General features: G+C 46.7%; 2 protein-coding genes across 4 annotated transcripts; both read left to right on the top strand.

Moving 5' to 3' along the window:
• Positions 1-4590, top strand: LOC125704483 (E3 ubiquitin-protein ligase Topors-like). 2 transcript variants are annotated; one of them, XM_048970067.1, is made up of 2 exons: positions 1-236; positions 1103-4590. In XM_048970067.1, exon 2 carries the CDS (start codon positions 1106-1108, stop codon positions 3857-3859), a length of 2754 nt encoding a protein of 917 aa, XP_048826024.1. In that variant the 5' UTR covers positions 1-236; positions 1103-1105; the 3' UTR covers positions 3860-4590. The 2 variants fall into 2 exon arrangements, with proteins under 2 accessions (XP_048826024.1, XP_048826025.1); XM_048970068.1 differs by lacking the exon at positions 1-236 and adding an exon at positions 660-896.
• Positions 4591-6552: 1962 nt separating this feature from the next.
• Positions 6553-16649, top strand: ddx58 (DEAD (Asp-Glu-Ala-Asp) box polypeptide 58). 2 transcript variants are annotated; one of them, XM_048970065.1, is made up of 18 exons: positions 6554-6796; positions 7135-7266; positions 7776-7957; positions 8329-8479; positions 8789-8905; positions 8987-9106; positions 9273-9429; positions 9510-9762; positions 10227-10389; positions 10474-10575; positions 10665-10822; positions 10917-11052; positions 11213-11361; positions 12488-12566; positions 12731-12904; positions 13020-13168; positions 13406-13552; positions 14858-16649. In XM_048970065.1, the coding sequence occupies exons 1-18, from the start codon at positions 6691-6693 to the stop codon at positions 15149-15151; spliced, it is 2769 nt and encodes a 922-aa protein (XP_048826022.1). In that variant the 5' UTR covers positions 6554-6690; the 3' UTR covers positions 15152-16649. The 2 variants fall into 2 exon arrangements, with proteins under 2 accessions (XP_048826023.1, XP_048826022.1); XM_048970066.1 differs by lacking the exon at positions 10474-10575 and having other exon boundaries at positions 6553-6796.
• The last annotated feature ends 706 nt before the right edge of the window (positions 16650-17355 follow it).

Genomic DNA, 17355 nt, shown 5'->3' with positions numbered 1-17355 from the left:
GTTCCGAAGCAGTGGAGCGGGGTAATGCGGGCGGCCTGTGGCGGCGGTCCGTCGTTCCGTATGTGGGATGTTGTCTGCTCGGCTAGTTCGCCGTTTTCGGGCTCTCAGCGCGTTAATACGACCGCTTTCCGGCTTTGCCGGGCCTATTTCGCCGCCGGGCGGCCGTGACCTGCGGCCTTTTTGTCCGGCGGATCGAGGCGCACGGATACCGTGAGCTTTTCGACTACTCGTTTCAGGTAAGAAGGCGTCCTTCGGGCAGGGTACCACCGGTGCGTGTAGCCGATGGCTCCCATGACGGGCTTGGTAAGGGGTATCCGGGAGCGAAGGCCCGGCCGGCTGCTTTACCGCCTGGTCTCAGCACTTGCTTTTGCCGTCTTGATAGATTAGCGCGGTAGCCGTAGCATTTGAAGCCCTGAGGACGGCTGGTGGGTGTCACTACGGGCCCTTACCTTACCTTAGCCTAGCCTAGCTTTGATTCGAGGTCTAGGCCCAAAAAGTCGAGTGTCGTTACTAGTTCTAACTAGTTAAAGAGCACAGGAATGTCCCGTTACGGTGGGCGTTGGTGAAGCACCGTTCGTACGGCTATGTGTGCCGGCCCTCGCGCCCAGTAATACCAGCAGCTCCCCTGGCCGGTGCGGGTCGCCTGCACGGGCTGGACCGCGGGGTCTGAAAGAAAGTATAAAATCCTTAATATTCTCTATTAATAGCCGTTATTGAGCACCATTAACCGTTACCCATCACTATTATCCGCCGGGGAAATTAGAAACTACCTCAGAGTACAGTGACGTGGATTAGTGATCAAAGCGTATTTTCAGAAATACTATTATTTAACGTTCTGTCATTGAAGACAAAGTGAACGTCATTTCAGCTGTCATTTAACATTGTCTCAAGACAAAGTAAGCATCTTTGTTGGTTTATGACATTACCCACTGTGTTTAAGTTTCAAAGTAAAAGCAGCAGTAATTTGGCTATTGTTACAAACTGCTGCTTGTATATATTGATGTTTTTCCTCCTGCTTTTCTGTTGTATTTTAAATAAGGGGTGCAAAGGTCACTTTGCATTTTGTAATGGTGATTTTTCTTTTATTTAAATTCATCTGTAGATAATGGCTCCCACAAAAATGAAATTGCGGATGCGAAAGAAGGATGGAGCAGGCAAAGTGTCTCAGGCCATGTCGACAGAGGCTTCCCCGGACTCCAAATGTCCCATCTGCCTCGATCGCTTTAACAACATGGCCTACCTCGACCGCTGCCTGCACAAGTTCTGCTTTCGCTGCATCCACGAGTGGTCCAAGAACAAAGCGGAATGTCCTCTATGCAAGCAACCCTTCAACTCCATCTTCCACTCCATCAAGGCTGAGAATGACTTTAAGGAGTTTGTGCTGAGGCCTGCAGAAAACGGCTCCTTTGGCAGCCCAGAGGGCCGCAGGTTCAGGTACCGCACCACACAGACGTGGGATCGCAGGCAGTCCCAGAGGAGGCCGTCGCCCCCCCCAGAGAACGTGGGAGTACTTGAGGGGCTGGCGGCCACTGTGCCCCTGCAGCAGGACACCGCGTTTCACCGTGTGATGTCCGTGATGGCTGCACGCCGACGAGCTCAGAGCGAGGGCAGGACGGCGCGCCACCTACGTGAGCAGGAGATGGTGTCATTCCGGCGCGCACTGTATCGCACAGGGGTGCGGGTCCGTAGCGTGCGTGATGGCGGCCGCTACAGGGACATCTCAGCCACCTTCTTCCAGAGGAACCCGGCGTGCCTGCACCGGCTGCTGCCCTGGCTGCGGCGGGAGCTGATTGTACTCTACGGCAGTCATGGCTCGCTGGTCAACATAGTGCAGCATATCATAATGTCTCGCATCACCCGCTACAACATGGAGGACCAGGCTATCCAGGATGAACTGCGGCCCTTTCTGTTGACTCGTACCGATCATTTTTTGCATGAGTTTATCAGTTTTGCCAGGTCCCCATTTAATATGGAGGCCTACGACCAACACGCTGTTTATGACTGTCCTGCACCGTCCTATGAAGAGGGCAGCAGCTCTGACTCCTCTGTCATCGCCATCTCTGAAGACGAGGTCAATTTTGTGGATCTCAGCCAGCAGCCCAGGTCTGCAGAGGGTAGTGCTTTAAGCCAGGCCCCGTGGGATGACGAGACTCCCGGGCCATCCTATTCGACCACAGAGCAAACAGAGGCCCCCATGGTATCCACCAGCGAGTCGGAGTCTGCCAGCAGCAGGGAGGGGCCCACTGAGCCCAGAAACACTCAGCAGCAAAATACGCAGGTGAAGAATGATCCGATTGCAAACAACAACGGGGAGGTCTCTTCAGGGGAGGACGATTGTGTCATCGTGGGCTATGTGAAGCCCATGGCAGAGAGGACACCAGAGCTGGTGCAACTGTCCTCTGATTCTGAAGAGTCTGTCCAGCCTGAAAGTGCAGATGTCCCTCAGGAGTCCCAGAGCATTCGCTTCCCCAGCCTCAGTCCTCCATCCTCGATATGCTCCTCTGTGTCCAAACACAAGTCCCCACAAAGGCGGGAGCTGTCGGCTGGAAGCGCTGGGCTGGACCGGCCAAATTGGACCCCCTCGGACCTCGAGCATAGGTGCTCACCTTCTAAAGAGGAATTTTCTGAAATGGGCACAGATGGTGCCTCCAGTAGGGAGAAATATCTGGTGACTGAGACACATACTCCTAGCAGGGATGATAAGAGGCGCCAGAGAGTCAGTCGATCTGGAGAATGCTCGCGATCCAGAAGTAAGGAGAGGTCGCGTCGGAGCCATAGCAGGCACTCAAGAAGCACAGAGCAGAGCTGGTCAGTGAGAAGCCCGACAGTCTCTGTGAACAGCGACAGCACACACTCACGAGACAGAAGGTGCTCAAGGTCCCACAGCAGGGAGAGGCTGCTGTACAAAGATGGCTCACGGAGACGGGACAAACACCACAGTCGGTCCAGACGCAGTCATGACACGTCATACTCCTACGGCTGGGAGCTTTACAGGCACTACAGTCGGGAGCGGGAGAGGACTGACGCAGGCTATGGGCAGGACAGGTCCTGGTCCTCCAGTCTCTACTCAAATCCCAGTAATGGTGCACATTCACAAAGACATGGGAGTCCCCGGGAATCCCACCACAGGGAAAGGCGGCGTTCCAGGAGCCGGTCCAGGAGCCGGTCCAGCATGAGCTCCCGTGGCTCTCGCTCATTGTACCGGAGCTCCCGGGATGACAAGCCAGGGGGGAAAAGGAAATACAAGACCAGGCACTTGGAGGACACCTCGAAGGAGCGCTCCTCCAGACATGAATCATCCTCCTCAAGCCTCAGGGAGAAACGGGGGAGTGGCGAACGACACCGCAAGAAATCCCATAAGAGGAGGAGTCGCAGCCCAAGTGTCGAGATCATCTTTGAAGGCCGAGCCACGGGAGAGAGCAGGAGGCACCACAAGAAGAAGAAGAAACACAAGAGGAAGAGCCGGCGGCACCGGAGTGCCGAGAGGCTGCCGCAGCGCTCACCCACGGTCATCACCATCGACAGCGACAGTGACCATGCTGACACCAGCCTGGTCCCCCCTACCAGTATGGAAAGCCACCCTCCCGACAGTGCAGCTCTCCCCGTTGACACAAGCCTGTTGGAGTCCATTCTGCAGGACTTGGAACAGCATGTCATGTCGATCGACACAAACAGTAGCATGGACGTTCTGAACTCTGAAGGCACCTTTGAAGGCAATAAAGATGAAACATTGCATATGGAGAGGGACGAGAGGCCTGTTCCTTCAAGGGGCGACACTAATACTGGAGTGTCCTCGATCACAGAACAGGGCAGATCGCTAAACTCTACGGACTCTAATGTAACCAGCTGCTGCCTCTGAGACTCGGTCAAGTCTGTTCTTTAAACATGCCTGTTCATGTCTGAGGGCTTGTGTTCTGTGGGACGTTGGCAGTTAAACCTGGATCAGCACCCTGACACTGTACAGCAGCTCGTGACACATGCAGGAGCCTCTTCTTTTTAAAAGACGCTGAGCTTTGGATACTTGTTTGTCCAGTGCTGTTTTATTTATGTGACAGTGTATTCTCTGTCTTTTAATATTTAAGAGGAGTAACTGATTTAACTTACCATTCCACACACATTTATAGTATGTTCATGTGCTGTACTACTCAGGGAAAAGGGAAGGCAGATACTCACCACACACCCACAAGTCAACTTGACAGCTGTTCTGCAGTTCAGCAACAATAAAGGATCCGGTCAGACATCTTGATGGTGAATTTTGCTCATTTAGGGAGTATTTGAGCATTTTGTGTTGCTAACTACAATATTAAAAATCCTGATGAGAGAGAGCCTTGAAATAGACCTTATTAGATTTTTGTTGTGAATCTCAATAAATGATTCAAAATAACAATTGCCTGTTTCCCCAACATTCCCATCCTTTTTCCTGTTTTAAAATGTATTAGTTTTTGAATTTATGTATTTTTTTGTATCTTGGATATTTCCCTTTTCAGGTGTAAAAACTAGCCAACCATACATTTGAATTTCATCTATGCCTATTTGAAAACAACGTATCCCAAAGCTTTTCATTATGCAGTAAAATACTGGTCTGAAAGACTGTTGTTTGTGTATTCTGAATTTATATTAGTCAAGTCAGCACTTCAAAAAATGCCATTATCTAAAAGTGGAAAGCAGTTTGATACCTTTCAGCCTTCTCTGGTCCTCGTGTAATAAGCCTCTGTGATAATTGTGTACGTTACTGCAGTTATCGAACCCTTTAGGATACAGGTGTAATGTTTGATTTCAGTTTAATCATCAGTTTTGCTACAATCAGTTATGTTACTTCATTTTCATCTTCATCCAAACCATGTCTCAGTGCCCGTGCACTGCTGTTTATGGCTTCAAGGTGGACCTGCTCCCTCATTTTATCACCCCCCAGCACACCTGGACAAGGTATTTGGTGTTCTTGATTGCTTAATTGTTTGGTGTCTGGTGCGCTGGCAGGGGACCAAAAATGTGAGTGGGTTGCTTCCCATTGTAATTAGTGGAGTAAGTAATACTGCTGGATAACAACTTTGGTTTTGTTTGTCACAATTTTTTTTACCAGATCAGGATTAAGGAGCTGAAATGGGAGCCAGATCTGTAACTATATTCCTGGGCAGTGTCTGCAAAATAACATGCATTTAAACATATCGGGATAATACAGAATTTTCCAGCACCGCCCCCCTCCCCCATAGTACACTAGTACTATATCCGGGAGCCTGGTGGTGCTGCCCAGTGCTTGGCTGTTATGATAATACTGACTGGGGTCAGCGCTCAGGCAGAACTTGCTGACTGGGCCGAGTGGTGCTAAAATGTGGAGCAAGGTTACAAAGGTAAAACTTGCCGGCTAATTTTGCCAGAATTGAATAGTGGAAGAGCCAATTTCTGGGACATTGCCCATCATTTGCGGGCGTCAGAGAGCGGCTGTCAATTTGCAGAAGACTTCCAGAAAGGTGGAATATCTGATTTATTTGAATGTAGTTTAGTCTTAACATTGTACCTTATCTATTAGGTTTGCATTTGTAACAAACATAAACAGCTCGACACGATCTGCTAACGAGTCCAACCACTAACATAATTTGGTTAAAATCATTTCTAATCGTGAAAATGTTGCATCGCTAAAATTAAAGTGCATATGTGAATTCAATGCACATGTAGTAATAAACTACACCAGTAGATGGTGTATTTGAATCACGACGAAGGTGCTGTTTTTCTCGTTCAGTAGTCTGAGTCTCCTGTTCACTGACTCGCTCACGAAATATTTCAGTCCTTCATATCTCGTTCAGGTGTGCGTTTCCCAACATCTACTGCTAGCAACTTACATGATTAGACTCATTCAGTTATACATTATAAATGTATAAATACACTAAATAATTTAAATAACATGCGTCGAAACATTGCTAAATTTGGCTTAATTATAAACGCCAGAAGTGGTACTAAATGTTGAGCCGAAAGAGTCGGCTCATCTCCGAACTGAGCCAAATGATCTGGCTCACTAAAATATCCGGAATTTCCATCATTAAACGAGACACTCTCCGTCGTTAGTTCACTACAGGTGTATGCAGCCAGTCCCAGTGTTTCGTTCCCGGTTAATAATACGCTGGTTTACAGGACGCCCTTACATGCCTCACTGACTATAGTCGAGGAGGGAACCAACATTCCCGTCTTATTTCTGGGGACAAGCGGAAGAATTAAAAGAACGAATATTTGCAAGGAAAGGAACATGAGTATATAGATTATAATATCGTCAAATCACAGAAGACTTTGTGTTGTGTTCATGGACATCGCTTCTGCTCGGTGCGTGTAGGGTTTGCATCCCCATGTCCTGCAGTTTTCCTCCCGTGGTCCACAGACAAGTAGAAATCACCCTGTGCATGTGACAGGGTGCATGTGTACGCCCTGTGATTGAATGATGTCCCAGGCAGGGTATCTCACTGCTCTCTCCTGCCTGGGACAGGCTCCAGGCTCTCCTCACTCTGTTCAGGATTAGTAACTGGAAGAATGGAGTGCTAGGTGTCACATGACTCTAGTTTCACTTTCGATTCTCCTCACTGGAAAGAGTCCCTGTTAAACGAAACCAGGAAACTGGTGCATTTTAAATTGCCACTGCGCTCTGTAGCTCGTGAACATAGTTTACTGACTTCAGGCAAACCAGTACAGTGGCAATAAGCTAAAATGTACGAAGAAGAAAAAGAAAACCTGAAGAAATTTAGAAATTACATTGTGCAAATAATACGTCCTTCCAACATGAAGGGATTCATGACGTCGTATTTGGAGACAGGTTTGTTCACTTATTATTGCTTTCACTGAGGAAAATGCATTCTGTAACAGAACATGTATGCATATACAAAATAATGTATTCAATATATAATAAAGGTCAGAATTAATATTACTGAGTAAACAGAACTGTTAGAGACATTTGTTGAGGAGTTGAGGGTGCTATGTCGCACATTAATGTGCATTGGCTTTTCTGTGAGCTCGCTGTTTTAAATTGCCCTTCCCTCAGCTACCCTGTGTACTGATCATGCTGCATACACTCACATGCTCAGGGAGCAGTGAACTCTGGTAATGTATATTTAGAGCTTTGTGTCTTAAAATTTTACACCTTGTGATCTGCAGCTGTAGTGGAGATAATTTTGTCAGAGGAAAACAGGTCTGTGACAACAGCTGCAGAATTGCTCCTGGGGAAGATGTGCGACCTTGTAGAGATGGGCTGGTTCCAGGGTTTTCTGGATGCCCTGCTAGAAGGAGGTATGCAAGAACATCTCAAAGAGGAAGAGACACACCGTATGTAGCATTATAGACAGCATATGTCACGTGTTATAAGAAGATCTACGGTAAATGTGTATTATAAGATTGCGAGTAGAAAGACCGTGTTTTGGATTACACTACTAGTAGAAATAAGAAAAGTAATCTCCCTTGCAGCAGACAACACAATCCATGTGTAGTTTCTTTTGACATTTGTAAGAAGTTTTCCTTGAATAGGGCATGGGGCATGATAACATTCATTTTGGAGGTTTGGAGATTAGCAGTGACAGATTAGTAAGCGACAGCTACCTTGGCTGTTGGTTGATTCATTTTAAATGTGTCTGTGTGGTTTTCAATCTTTGAAAACAGTTGGGATGTCAGTTGAATATTGACTAATTCCGATGTTTCCCTGCATTCACGCAATGACAGACTTACTGGAATAGAAGTATGCTGGAAGGCCCAGCCTTTCCCTAGGGCCATGAGACAGGAATGACACTTTGCATGTTTTTCAGAGTATACTGGCCTTTATAATGCCATTAAAGAGTGGGACTTTGAAGAAATTGAACGAATGAGTAACTACAAGAAACTTCTTGAACGGATTGAAGCCTCCTTCACTAAACAGATAAAACCTTGTGAAATCATCACACACATGACAGAGTGCTTTGTGTCCCGGGAAGTCGAGGAAATCAGAGCCGTGAGTAGATACAACTATTGTAATACTGGAGAGTAAAATGTTGGAATTTAATGAATTAAAAAACAAACACTTACACTGAAGTCTATGTGGGCAGTGGTGGCCTAATGATTAGGGAAGCGTGCTTGTAATTTAAAGATTGCTGGTTTGAATCCCTGACCAGCAAAACAGCACTGAGGTACCCTGAGCAAGGTACCGCCCCCAAGCACTGCTCCCTGGGTGCTGAATTATCTGCCCCCTGCTATGTCACGACGTCACATATGGGTTAGATGCAGAGGACACATTTCGTTGTTGCGGTGCGTCATCACTAAATTGTAACTGAAATGGTAGATGCAGGTTTTCATAGTTTTTGCTCATATTCCTTTTTTCCTGAGATTGATGGACAAAAAGGCCACATTGCAGCCGCTGAGAAGCTGGTGGAGTGTCTGAGAAGGTCGGACAGATCCAACTGGTTCAAGCTGCTGCTGCTGGCTTTGGAGCACTGCAACTACGCGGAGCTTCTTCAGCTGTTGGATCCACAGACAGGTGGCCTGTGCTCTGCATGCATACAGCTACTGTCTGCTGTACTTATGCCCTGCAAACATGCTGACAGTTCCTCCTAGAGTCATGTAAAAAAAAAAAAAAACTTCTCCCCTTAGCAATTATATCAGCAGAACTTGCAGTTATAACTGGAAGGCCCAGTGCTCTGTTTACTGTGCTTATGCAGAATGGTTGGATGGGAGAGGTGTCAAAGGGGTCAAATTATCAATAAAACTCAGCAAAGCTTGATTTATGAAGCTGCTATTCTTCATTTTGTGGTTATTCTCATTTGCTGGTTTTTTACTTGTTTCCCAGAATCTACAGAAGAAAAAATGGAAGTAGATATGGGAACCACAACAGTCGTGTTCCAGTATAGAGAAGAGGCTGAGTGTGGGTCATCCCTGAACAGCGCCAACTGGAACCAAGCACAAGGTATTCTCTGTTTGACGCATGAATCCCTGAATCCAAGTTGATGCCTGCACTCCTCATGCACTTACTCCTTATTGCCTGCAGAGGGCAGCGCTGGGCTCGTAGGTGGCGTGACTCAGGGGAGGTACAGACTGAGGGAGTACCAGAAGGAACTGGCGGCACCGGCCTTGCAGGGGGAGAACACGCTGATCTGCGGCCCTACAGGTCCCCCCATACTGCTAACGAGAGCCAACAGTACCTCAGCTGGCTTGTCATTACTGCCAAATAACAAGCTTTGTTAAAGAGAAAATTCTTGTGTAAATGTTAATGACCCCTAGAGATAATACACTACATGCACTGAGCAATTTGGTTTCCCTCTCTGTCACTTCAGGCTGTGGAAAGACCCTCGTTGCTCTTACCATCTGTGAACATCACCTGAGATCTAAATCAGAGGCCAAGATCGTCTTCTTGGCCACCAAGCTGGTTGTGTATGAGCAGCAGCTCGGACTGTTCCTCGAGTACTTTAACAGCACAAATGCAGGCATCAGGTGAGTCTCACACATGCTCTTTTGATGTATGCCATGTAAGGAGCAGTCGGTTTATCATCTGCACACCACTGTGTTTATAGAATCAAAGGCGTTTGTGGGGACATGGAGGATCAGGTGTCCATGGATGTCATCGTTAAGGGGAATGACATCATTGTGTTGACGCCTCAGATCCTTCTGAATGCTCTGAATATGGGGACGGTGCCCTCGCTGTCTGTCTTCACGCTGCTTATTTTTGACGAATGTCACAATGCCACCCGGAAGCACCCCTACAACATGCTGATGGCCAGCTACCTGGACTCCAAGCTTAGCCAACAGGGCCAGGTGCTTCCTCAGGTAAGTCAGACGCGAGTCGGTCTTTCGTCCTTTATTGTATAAAAGTACGCTGAAGGCCAGAGGAGAGAACAGATAAACAAAAACATTTCATCTGTGGCCAAGAAACGGTTTCATTCTGTGTTATTCCTTGCCGTGTCATACATGCTCAAACTACACCTTCCAGTAAATTCAGCTCATTCATTTCACATTTTCTATTGACAGAATTAGAAATTTACAAACAACTAAAAACAACAATAACCTTTGTTTCAAAATTGTTCAGTCCATTTCATTAAATGTTCTTTTTCCATATTTCGTAATAACTGGACACAGAGAGTTTGCATGCCCCCCCATGTCGTGTATATTTCCTGGCTGCACTCCAGTTGTCTCCCGCAGTCCAAAGACATGCCAATAGACCATGGGCATAATTCGGGGGGGGGGGGGGGGGGGTTGTCAAATCAATAAATCCTATTTAATTGCTTCGTCAGATCGTGGGCCTGACGGCTTCAGTAGGAATCGGCACTTTCAGGAACTCGCAGGAAGCCGAAATGAACATCTGCCAGTTATGTGCCAACCTGGACACGAGGATCATCTCAACCGTCAGCAACAACAGAGAAGAACTTCAGTCGTTCGTTCACATTCCTGAGAAAGGTAGAAGCACACTTACAAAAACGAGCATCGGATCTCTGACCTGCACTGACCTGGATAACCGACAGGCCTGTCTTTTCTTTCTAGATTATGTTGAAGTAGGCAAACTTGCCAATGATGAGTTTGTGTCCATTATCCGCTATATCATGGTCTACATTGAGAGTCAGGCCAAGCGCTGGTATGACATAGGTAGGGTTTCGGGCAGCCTGGAATCCTGTGTGAAGCTGAGCATGTTCTGCACTAAGAATCAGCAGCGTGACATGACTCTCTCACTACAGGATCCCTGTCCAACCTGCAGACCTCTGAACATGGTACACAGAAGTATGAGCAATGGATCGTGGACGTGCAGAAGAAGTGCAAGGTCCTGCAGCTGGAGGATAAGGAAGAGGAGAGCAGGGTGTGCCGGGCCCTCTTCAACTACATGGGGCACCTGAGGGTGAGAAGCCCCCCGTGCTGGTTCACCACACCCTGACATCCCGTTGGAACATCCCTCTTTGAGGAGACGTTGTTCTGTTTGTCCTGTTTTTCAGAAATACAACGATGCCCTCATCATCAACGAAGACGCCAGGACTAAGGATGCCTTGAACTACCTGGAGGATTTCATCCAACAAGTCAAAGACGCAGGATTTGATACGATTGAGCAACAATTAACTGCCTGTTTTGATGGTATATTTAAAAATTGACATGACTGAAATTGTCAACATGAGTTTGTGTTTTGGTAGAAGCATGAGTGTGATAAGCATGGATGTCAGTGCCAAGGACTGCATCACACATGTTGCTCAGTGGAGGCTGAAAAGCCATGGTCCATGTCCTGTCTACCTTGCAGAAAAGCACCCCCACTTGGCCATACTGAGTCAGCGCAGAGACAGGGATAATCCCAAGCTGACCAGGCTGAAGTTCATCCTGGATGAGCAGTACACACAGGACCAGGAGACCCGCACCTTGCTGTTCGTCAGGACCAGGGCCCTGACCGAGGTGGGGCTGTGAGAGCGTGGGATTGGGAGGGGGGGGGGTGTGTGTTTCTTTTTGATAAGTACATTTGTGCTGTGTTCCATTTACCTCGGAGGTTGAAAGTCGGTTCTGGGAATTACATCACACCCAAGGTAACTGCATTCCAGTACAACAAGTCAGAAAGCCATTCAGCAATACCAGTTCTAGGTACAGACGTGGACAAATTTGTTGGTACTCTTACAGCTCATTGAAACAGTGCTTCAAAAGTGTATACCTGTATGTGTATACCTGCATGCCTCTAGTATGGTAAATTTGTTTTTACCCCTAAAGAGACTATTTATCCTTGCATTATAATCATATTTCAAACTAAGTGTTTAACCTTAATTAGTATCACAGGTGCCAAAAACATTGGACTTTTCCTAAATGGCCCTTCATGAGCCCAGATCTTACTCCTATTGAACATCTATGGAAAGATGTGAAAGTTGCAGTGTGGAGACGCCACCGCAGTAGCGATCGCTTGTCGGCAGTGATTGCTGCAAAAGGCAGTGCCACAAAATATTTAATTAAGGATACCATCTTTTCTGTGTGTACCATTTTCATTTGTTTAATTATATAAAATATAATCAATAGATAATCAATATATAATTAATAATGAAAATCAAAGTCTGAGTTGTGTTAAATATGGAATAAACAATAAAGGATGTTATTAAACTTTCGGGTTATTTTAGAGAGTTGTTTTTTTGTGTGTTGCCAACAAATTGGTCCACGTCTGTAGGTTCACTGTTAGCTGTTGTTAGCATTATGATTTGACAACCCATTGTGTGGTATTTTACGCATAAAAACACCATAACAACATGTGCACAGGTCGCGGTTGGACAGTACTGTGTGTACCGCCCGTTTAATGAGCCACAAATAAGGCATAAATGCTAATTAACAGCATCTAACTACTTTCACTTCTGTTGATAAAGGGCAGCCACTTTGAATTCTGAGGTTGGGTTGCAGAGGTTCCTCCGACTTTCCTCCGAGTCAGAATTGCGACTTGGAACTTGGAAATTCCAACTTTCAAGTTCAAATGGAACGCAGCATTACCAATGATGACAGATCCTGTCTATGTGGTATTTTTACTCACCTACGAATTTCCTTTTTTTAGGCACTGAAAAACTGGATTGAGGAAACAGACTCCTTGAGATTCCTGAAGCCTGCAGTTTTGATGGGCAGCTTGGGTTCTGGTGCGTAGGGGCTCGACTCGTGTATCAAATGGGCTTCACTCCTCATGTTCGTGGTCACACAGGTTTTATACTGTGATCTATATATTTTATAATAATTCACACTAAGATCCTCTGTTGCAGTCACACTACAAGCCGTGACCTTTTCCCATTGCTTTCCTGAGCAGGAATGACACAGACCTACAAGAAGGGCGTCCTGCAATCCTTTAAAAACACGAGCGATCAAAGTAAAATCCTCATTGCCACCTCCGTGGCCGATGAAGGCGTCGACATTCCTCAGTGCAACCTCGTCTTGATGTATGAATACATTGGAAACATGATCAAGACCGTCCAAGTCCGAGGTAACTGCTGCTTGGCGAGCCTCTCGGCACTCTGCGGCTGAGCTATCATGGTTTTAACGGCTAAAATTCTGCCTCATGTGTCACCCGCATATCCAGTGCAAACGTTTAATTCCAGGGCGTGGCCGAGCAGAGGGCAGCAGGTGCATCCTAATTTCCAGCAGAAAGGAGCGGATCGAGAAGGAACAACAGAACATGCTTCAGGAGAAGATGGTGGAAGCGGCTGTGGATAAACTGCAGGTTTCCCGGGATCACATGCTGCAGATGGTACTGGGCTATTACTGCGTCTCACAGAGCTGGGTGTGGACAGGGGCCATGGGGGTCCCATGGTTACTTCTGATGAGATCTCGAGTTTCTGTGCCGATAATCAGTACAGAAGATGAATTCCTCTCCACCCTGATATCCCCGGACTTGCTCTGCCTTCAGCATGGAGTAGAGATGCTGGGTTCCTCTTGTGGATTCAGCTGAAGTTAATACACTTTCCCTTTCACCTGACGTCCTCAGATCGAGAACTACCAGAAGACTGATAAGACCACACGGGATTATGAGAAATCAGCTCCTGTCAACCCCAGAACAGTGGAAAACAACAAGTTTCTCTGTGCAAAGTGCAAGAAGTTTGCATGTTTTTCTGATGACCTGAGAGTTTTGAAGGTATGTGCACTGCACTAGTTTCCATGAGGCGGATGAGCTTAACTGTGATTTCTCTCCTGGCCATGAGATTCAAATTCACAACTTTACAGACATGGGTACAGATCCATAATCTACTGTGCTAGACATTACCCTTTTTGGGTTCTGTTGCTGGACATGTGGTCTGTGTCTTCCCCATGTGATGATGTCCAATGTCAGTTTAGTGTTCTGTTGCTGGGAGTGTGGTCTATGTCTTCCCTATGTGATGATGTCCAATGTCACTTTAGTGTTCTGCTGCTGGGAGTGTGGTCTATGTCTTCCCTATGTGATGATGTCCAATGTCAGTTTAGTGTTCTGCTGCTGGGAGTGTGGTCTATGTCTTCCCTATGTGATGATGTCCAATGTCACTTTAGTGTTCTGCTGCTGGGAGTGTGGTCTATGTCTTCCCTATGTGATGATGTCCAATGTCACTTTAGTGTTCTGCTGCTGGGAGTGTGGTCTATGTCTTCCCTATGTGATGATGTCCAATGTCAGTTTAGTGTTCTGCTGCTGGGAGTGTGGTCTATGTCTTCCCTATGTGATGATGTCCAATGTCACTTTAGTGTTCTGCTGCTGGGAGTGTGGTCTATGTCTTCCCCATGTGATGGTATCTTCCTCTGTTTCCTCTGTGGAGGCTTTCGTTGGCCATGAATATGGATGTAAATTTTGCGAATTTTCAGAGGAGGAAGCTGTCCATACAAGTCGCTCTCCACTTTAGCTGAAGTGTCAGATAGGTGTGGGTTGGGATCAAAGAGCCTCAGGTTTGCCTGAATTGCTGCCTGTACATTTGTGAGCCTTATGCAGACTTCTGTGTGCAAATTGCCGAAGAGCAGCTGACCTCATAGCCAGCTGATGTTGGGGGAATTTGTAAGATTATTGCTACTTACATGCCCTTGGATGAGCAAAGATTTTTCCACCAGGTTTATGCTGAGGTAAATCTCAGAATAAACATTACCCAAACTTCATTCACATCAGATAGCTAGGAAGACTGGTAGCTAACTGACTGGCTAACTAGCTAAATTATTTTACCTCCTCCATTAGCTTGTTTGATTACTAGTGGGGTAGCTGATTACTTTTCAGAACATTGTATGTCCACGTTTACAGTTTAATATTTATTTCATATAAGTGGTAAAAAGTAAAAACCGAAAATGGCTACAAAACTGCAATGACCCCCAGTAGGCAAATTCCAAAAATACCCCACGTTGAACTTTTCAGAAATTCACCAAAGAATTTCTAGCCTTTTCAGCATTGACTGTGAAGCCATCTGATCCACGAATGCTGTTTTCTCAGGAATCGCAGCACATAGTTCTGGATAAAAGCATCTTTGATCGCTCCATCACAAAGCCGCACCCAAGGCCCAAGAAGTACATGGGCATCTTGAAAGAGAAGAAGCTCTTCTGCGCCAACTGCCATGAAGAGTGGGGCATTGTCGCCTCGTACCGTCACCTGCAGAACCTGCCTCTGCTCAGGATCGAGGGCTTTGTGGTGGAGAGCTGTGTCACCCAAAAGCAGAGAAACTTTGGGAAGTGGAAGGAGGTCACCTTTGTCATCAAGCCCTTCATTGTGGAGAACGAGTGCCTGTAAGGCTGAGCACACAGCCCACTGCTGCCCCCCAGAGGTGTGGCCGTACACAGCACAATGTCAGACATTCAGTAAACAAACAAAATGTCATTTGCGAGAGTGTGCTTTTCTCATCAATGCACTCATATTCTACACATTCCATTCTATTGCATACATGTTGAAAATATAAGGTAATATTTACTCAGCAGATGTTGGGCCAATGGTGGGTTTTAGACAGATGATGGAACACCTCATGGTATTTTCTAATAGCTCCCTGTAACTATTCTGGTTTAAGCTGTTTTATTTTTAGGGTTAGGGTAAGTGATATAATGTTTAAAGGGATCTAGTTAAGTGTGGTGGTGTAACAGGCCGTAATTGATCCATGATGAGTGTGGATCCCTTGTGTGTGAACCAGGGATTAACTGTAAAGCGTGTGCGTGTCTAATTACAGCTTCTGTTTCTCTTATCATCTCAAGAAAATAACTGGCTATTTCTAAGAGTATACTAAGGGAGAACAGGAGACTCTCTCGCAGTGGCTGTCTCACCATCGCTTCCTCACTGTGGCTCTCTCGCAGTGGCTGTCTCACCATCGCTTCCTCACTGTGGCTCTCTCGCAGTGGCTGTCTCACCATCGCTTCCTCACTGTGGCTCTCTCGCAGTGGCTGTCTCACCATCGCTTCCTCACTGTGGCTCTCTCGCAGTGGCTGTCTAACCATCGCTTCCTCACTGTGGCTCTCTCGCAGTGGCTGTCTCACCATCGCTTCCTCACTGTGGCTCTCTCGCAGTGGCTGTCTCACCATCGCTTCCTCACTGTGGCTCTCTCGCAGTGGCTGTCTCACCATCGCTTCCTCACTGTGGCTCTCTCGCAGTGGCTGTCTCACCATCGCTTCCTCACTGTGGCTCTCTCGCTGTGCTAGTTGTGCTGTTTCTGCCCTCTTGTCTGCTCTCAGGCGCAGCTCAGGGTTGATTCATACTTCATGTGAAAGTATGTGTATCCAGGGACGGATTATGGACCGGGCCAGCGGGGCCGCTGCCCAGGGGCCCTTGGGGTGCAGGGGGCCCGTGGGGCCCCTAGCCCAAAACAATTTGCAATGCTTATCAACAATGTATTTTTGTTTGTCTATTTTAGAGGGCCTACATTCTTTGATCCTCTGCCTACAAGGGCCCCTGACCCTATAGGGAGGGCGTTTGGCTGCCAAGGGCCCTTGAATTGTGGTGGTTGTGGTGGTGGTGCTGGTGGTGGGGGAGGGCCCACGCAAACGTTTTGCCCAGGGGCCCATACAACCTATAATCCGTCCCTGTGTGTATCACGGCATCATACCAGACCATCCGCGGAACTGAATGTTCATTCTTCTAGCTCCACTACAACAGGCAAAGCTGCTCTTTTAGTCAGGTTATGAAGTGTGGTATGAATCCTATTAGAACTGATTGTGCGCTGTGTACTGACTACGCAAGTTTCTAATCATTAACAAAACCATTTCCCTAAACTGAAATGTTACAAAAATAAAAACTATGACAATTATAGATTTTGGTTCCAAAACCAACTAAGATGAAATAAAAATAAATGTCAAATACTTCCTGTTACCATTTTTAAATGCAGCTTAGCTAAAGTAATGACGTGTTTATCTTTGGGTCTCTCGTCCAATGAACTTGAACCATATAAATAGCTAATGGCACAACATTGTAACCGTGTCAAGTTCTGAAGTGCTGAGATGTATGAAGAAACCCTGAAGGCAATCTAGGAGCTGGTTAACCTTGAAGGGGACTATATTAGGGTGATTGCAGGCAAAAGTTAAAACAAGCAACAGGGCAACAATGAGTGGATTGGGGAGCACAGGACGGAACGAAAGGAAGAACAGGTGGATGAAAAGGACCAATATGTTTCAGACAGTGCAGGTTTAACACTGGAGCCTCAGCGTCCGGATTCCTGGGATTGAACATAAACAATGAACTGGACTGGATGGTCAGCATAGAGGTCTCTTTAGGAAAGGAAAGAGCAGACTGTTCTTTGGTAGGAGGCTCTGCAGATGTTCTGCCAGTCTCATAGCCAGCACGCTGTTCTTTGGTAGGAGGCTCTGCAGATGTTCTGCCAGTCTCATAGCCAGCACGCTGTTCTTTGGTAGGAGGCTCTGCAGATGTTCTGCCAGTCTCATAGCCAGCACGCTGTTCTTTGGTAGGAGGCTCTGCAGATGTTCTGCCAGTCTCATAGCCAGCACGCTGTTCTTTGG

The sequence above is a fragment of the Brienomyrus brachyistius genome, chromosome 12 (genome assembly GCF_023856365.1).
Source record: "Brienomyrus brachyistius isolate T26 chromosome 12, BBRACH_0.4, whole genome shotgun sequence".
In the NCBI taxonomy this organism is placed as follows: Eukaryota; Metazoa; Chordata; class Actinopteri; order Osteoglossiformes; family Mormyridae; genus Brienomyrus; species Brienomyrus brachyistius.
This window is presented reverse-complemented; position numbering and strand designations above follow the sequence as displayed.

Bases quoted from the DNA above. Each gene is read 5' to 3' on its own strand.
- LOC125704483 (XM_048970067.1), top strand. From the start codon at position 1,106: ATGGCTCCCACAAAAATGAAATTGCGGATGCGAAAGAAGGATGGAGCA.
- ddx58 (XM_048970065.1), top strand. From the start codon at position 6,691: ATGTACGAAGAAGAAAAAGAAAACCTGAAGAAATTTAGAAATTACATT. The intron at 11,053-11,212 runs GTATATTTAAAA...TCTACCTTGCAG, and splicing joins ATTAACTGCCTGTTTTGATG to AAAAGCACCCCCACTTGGCC. The intron at 12,567-12,730 runs GTGCGTAGGGGC...TTTCCTGAGCAG, and splicing joins GATGGGCAGCTTGGGTTCTG to GAATGACACAGACCTACAAG.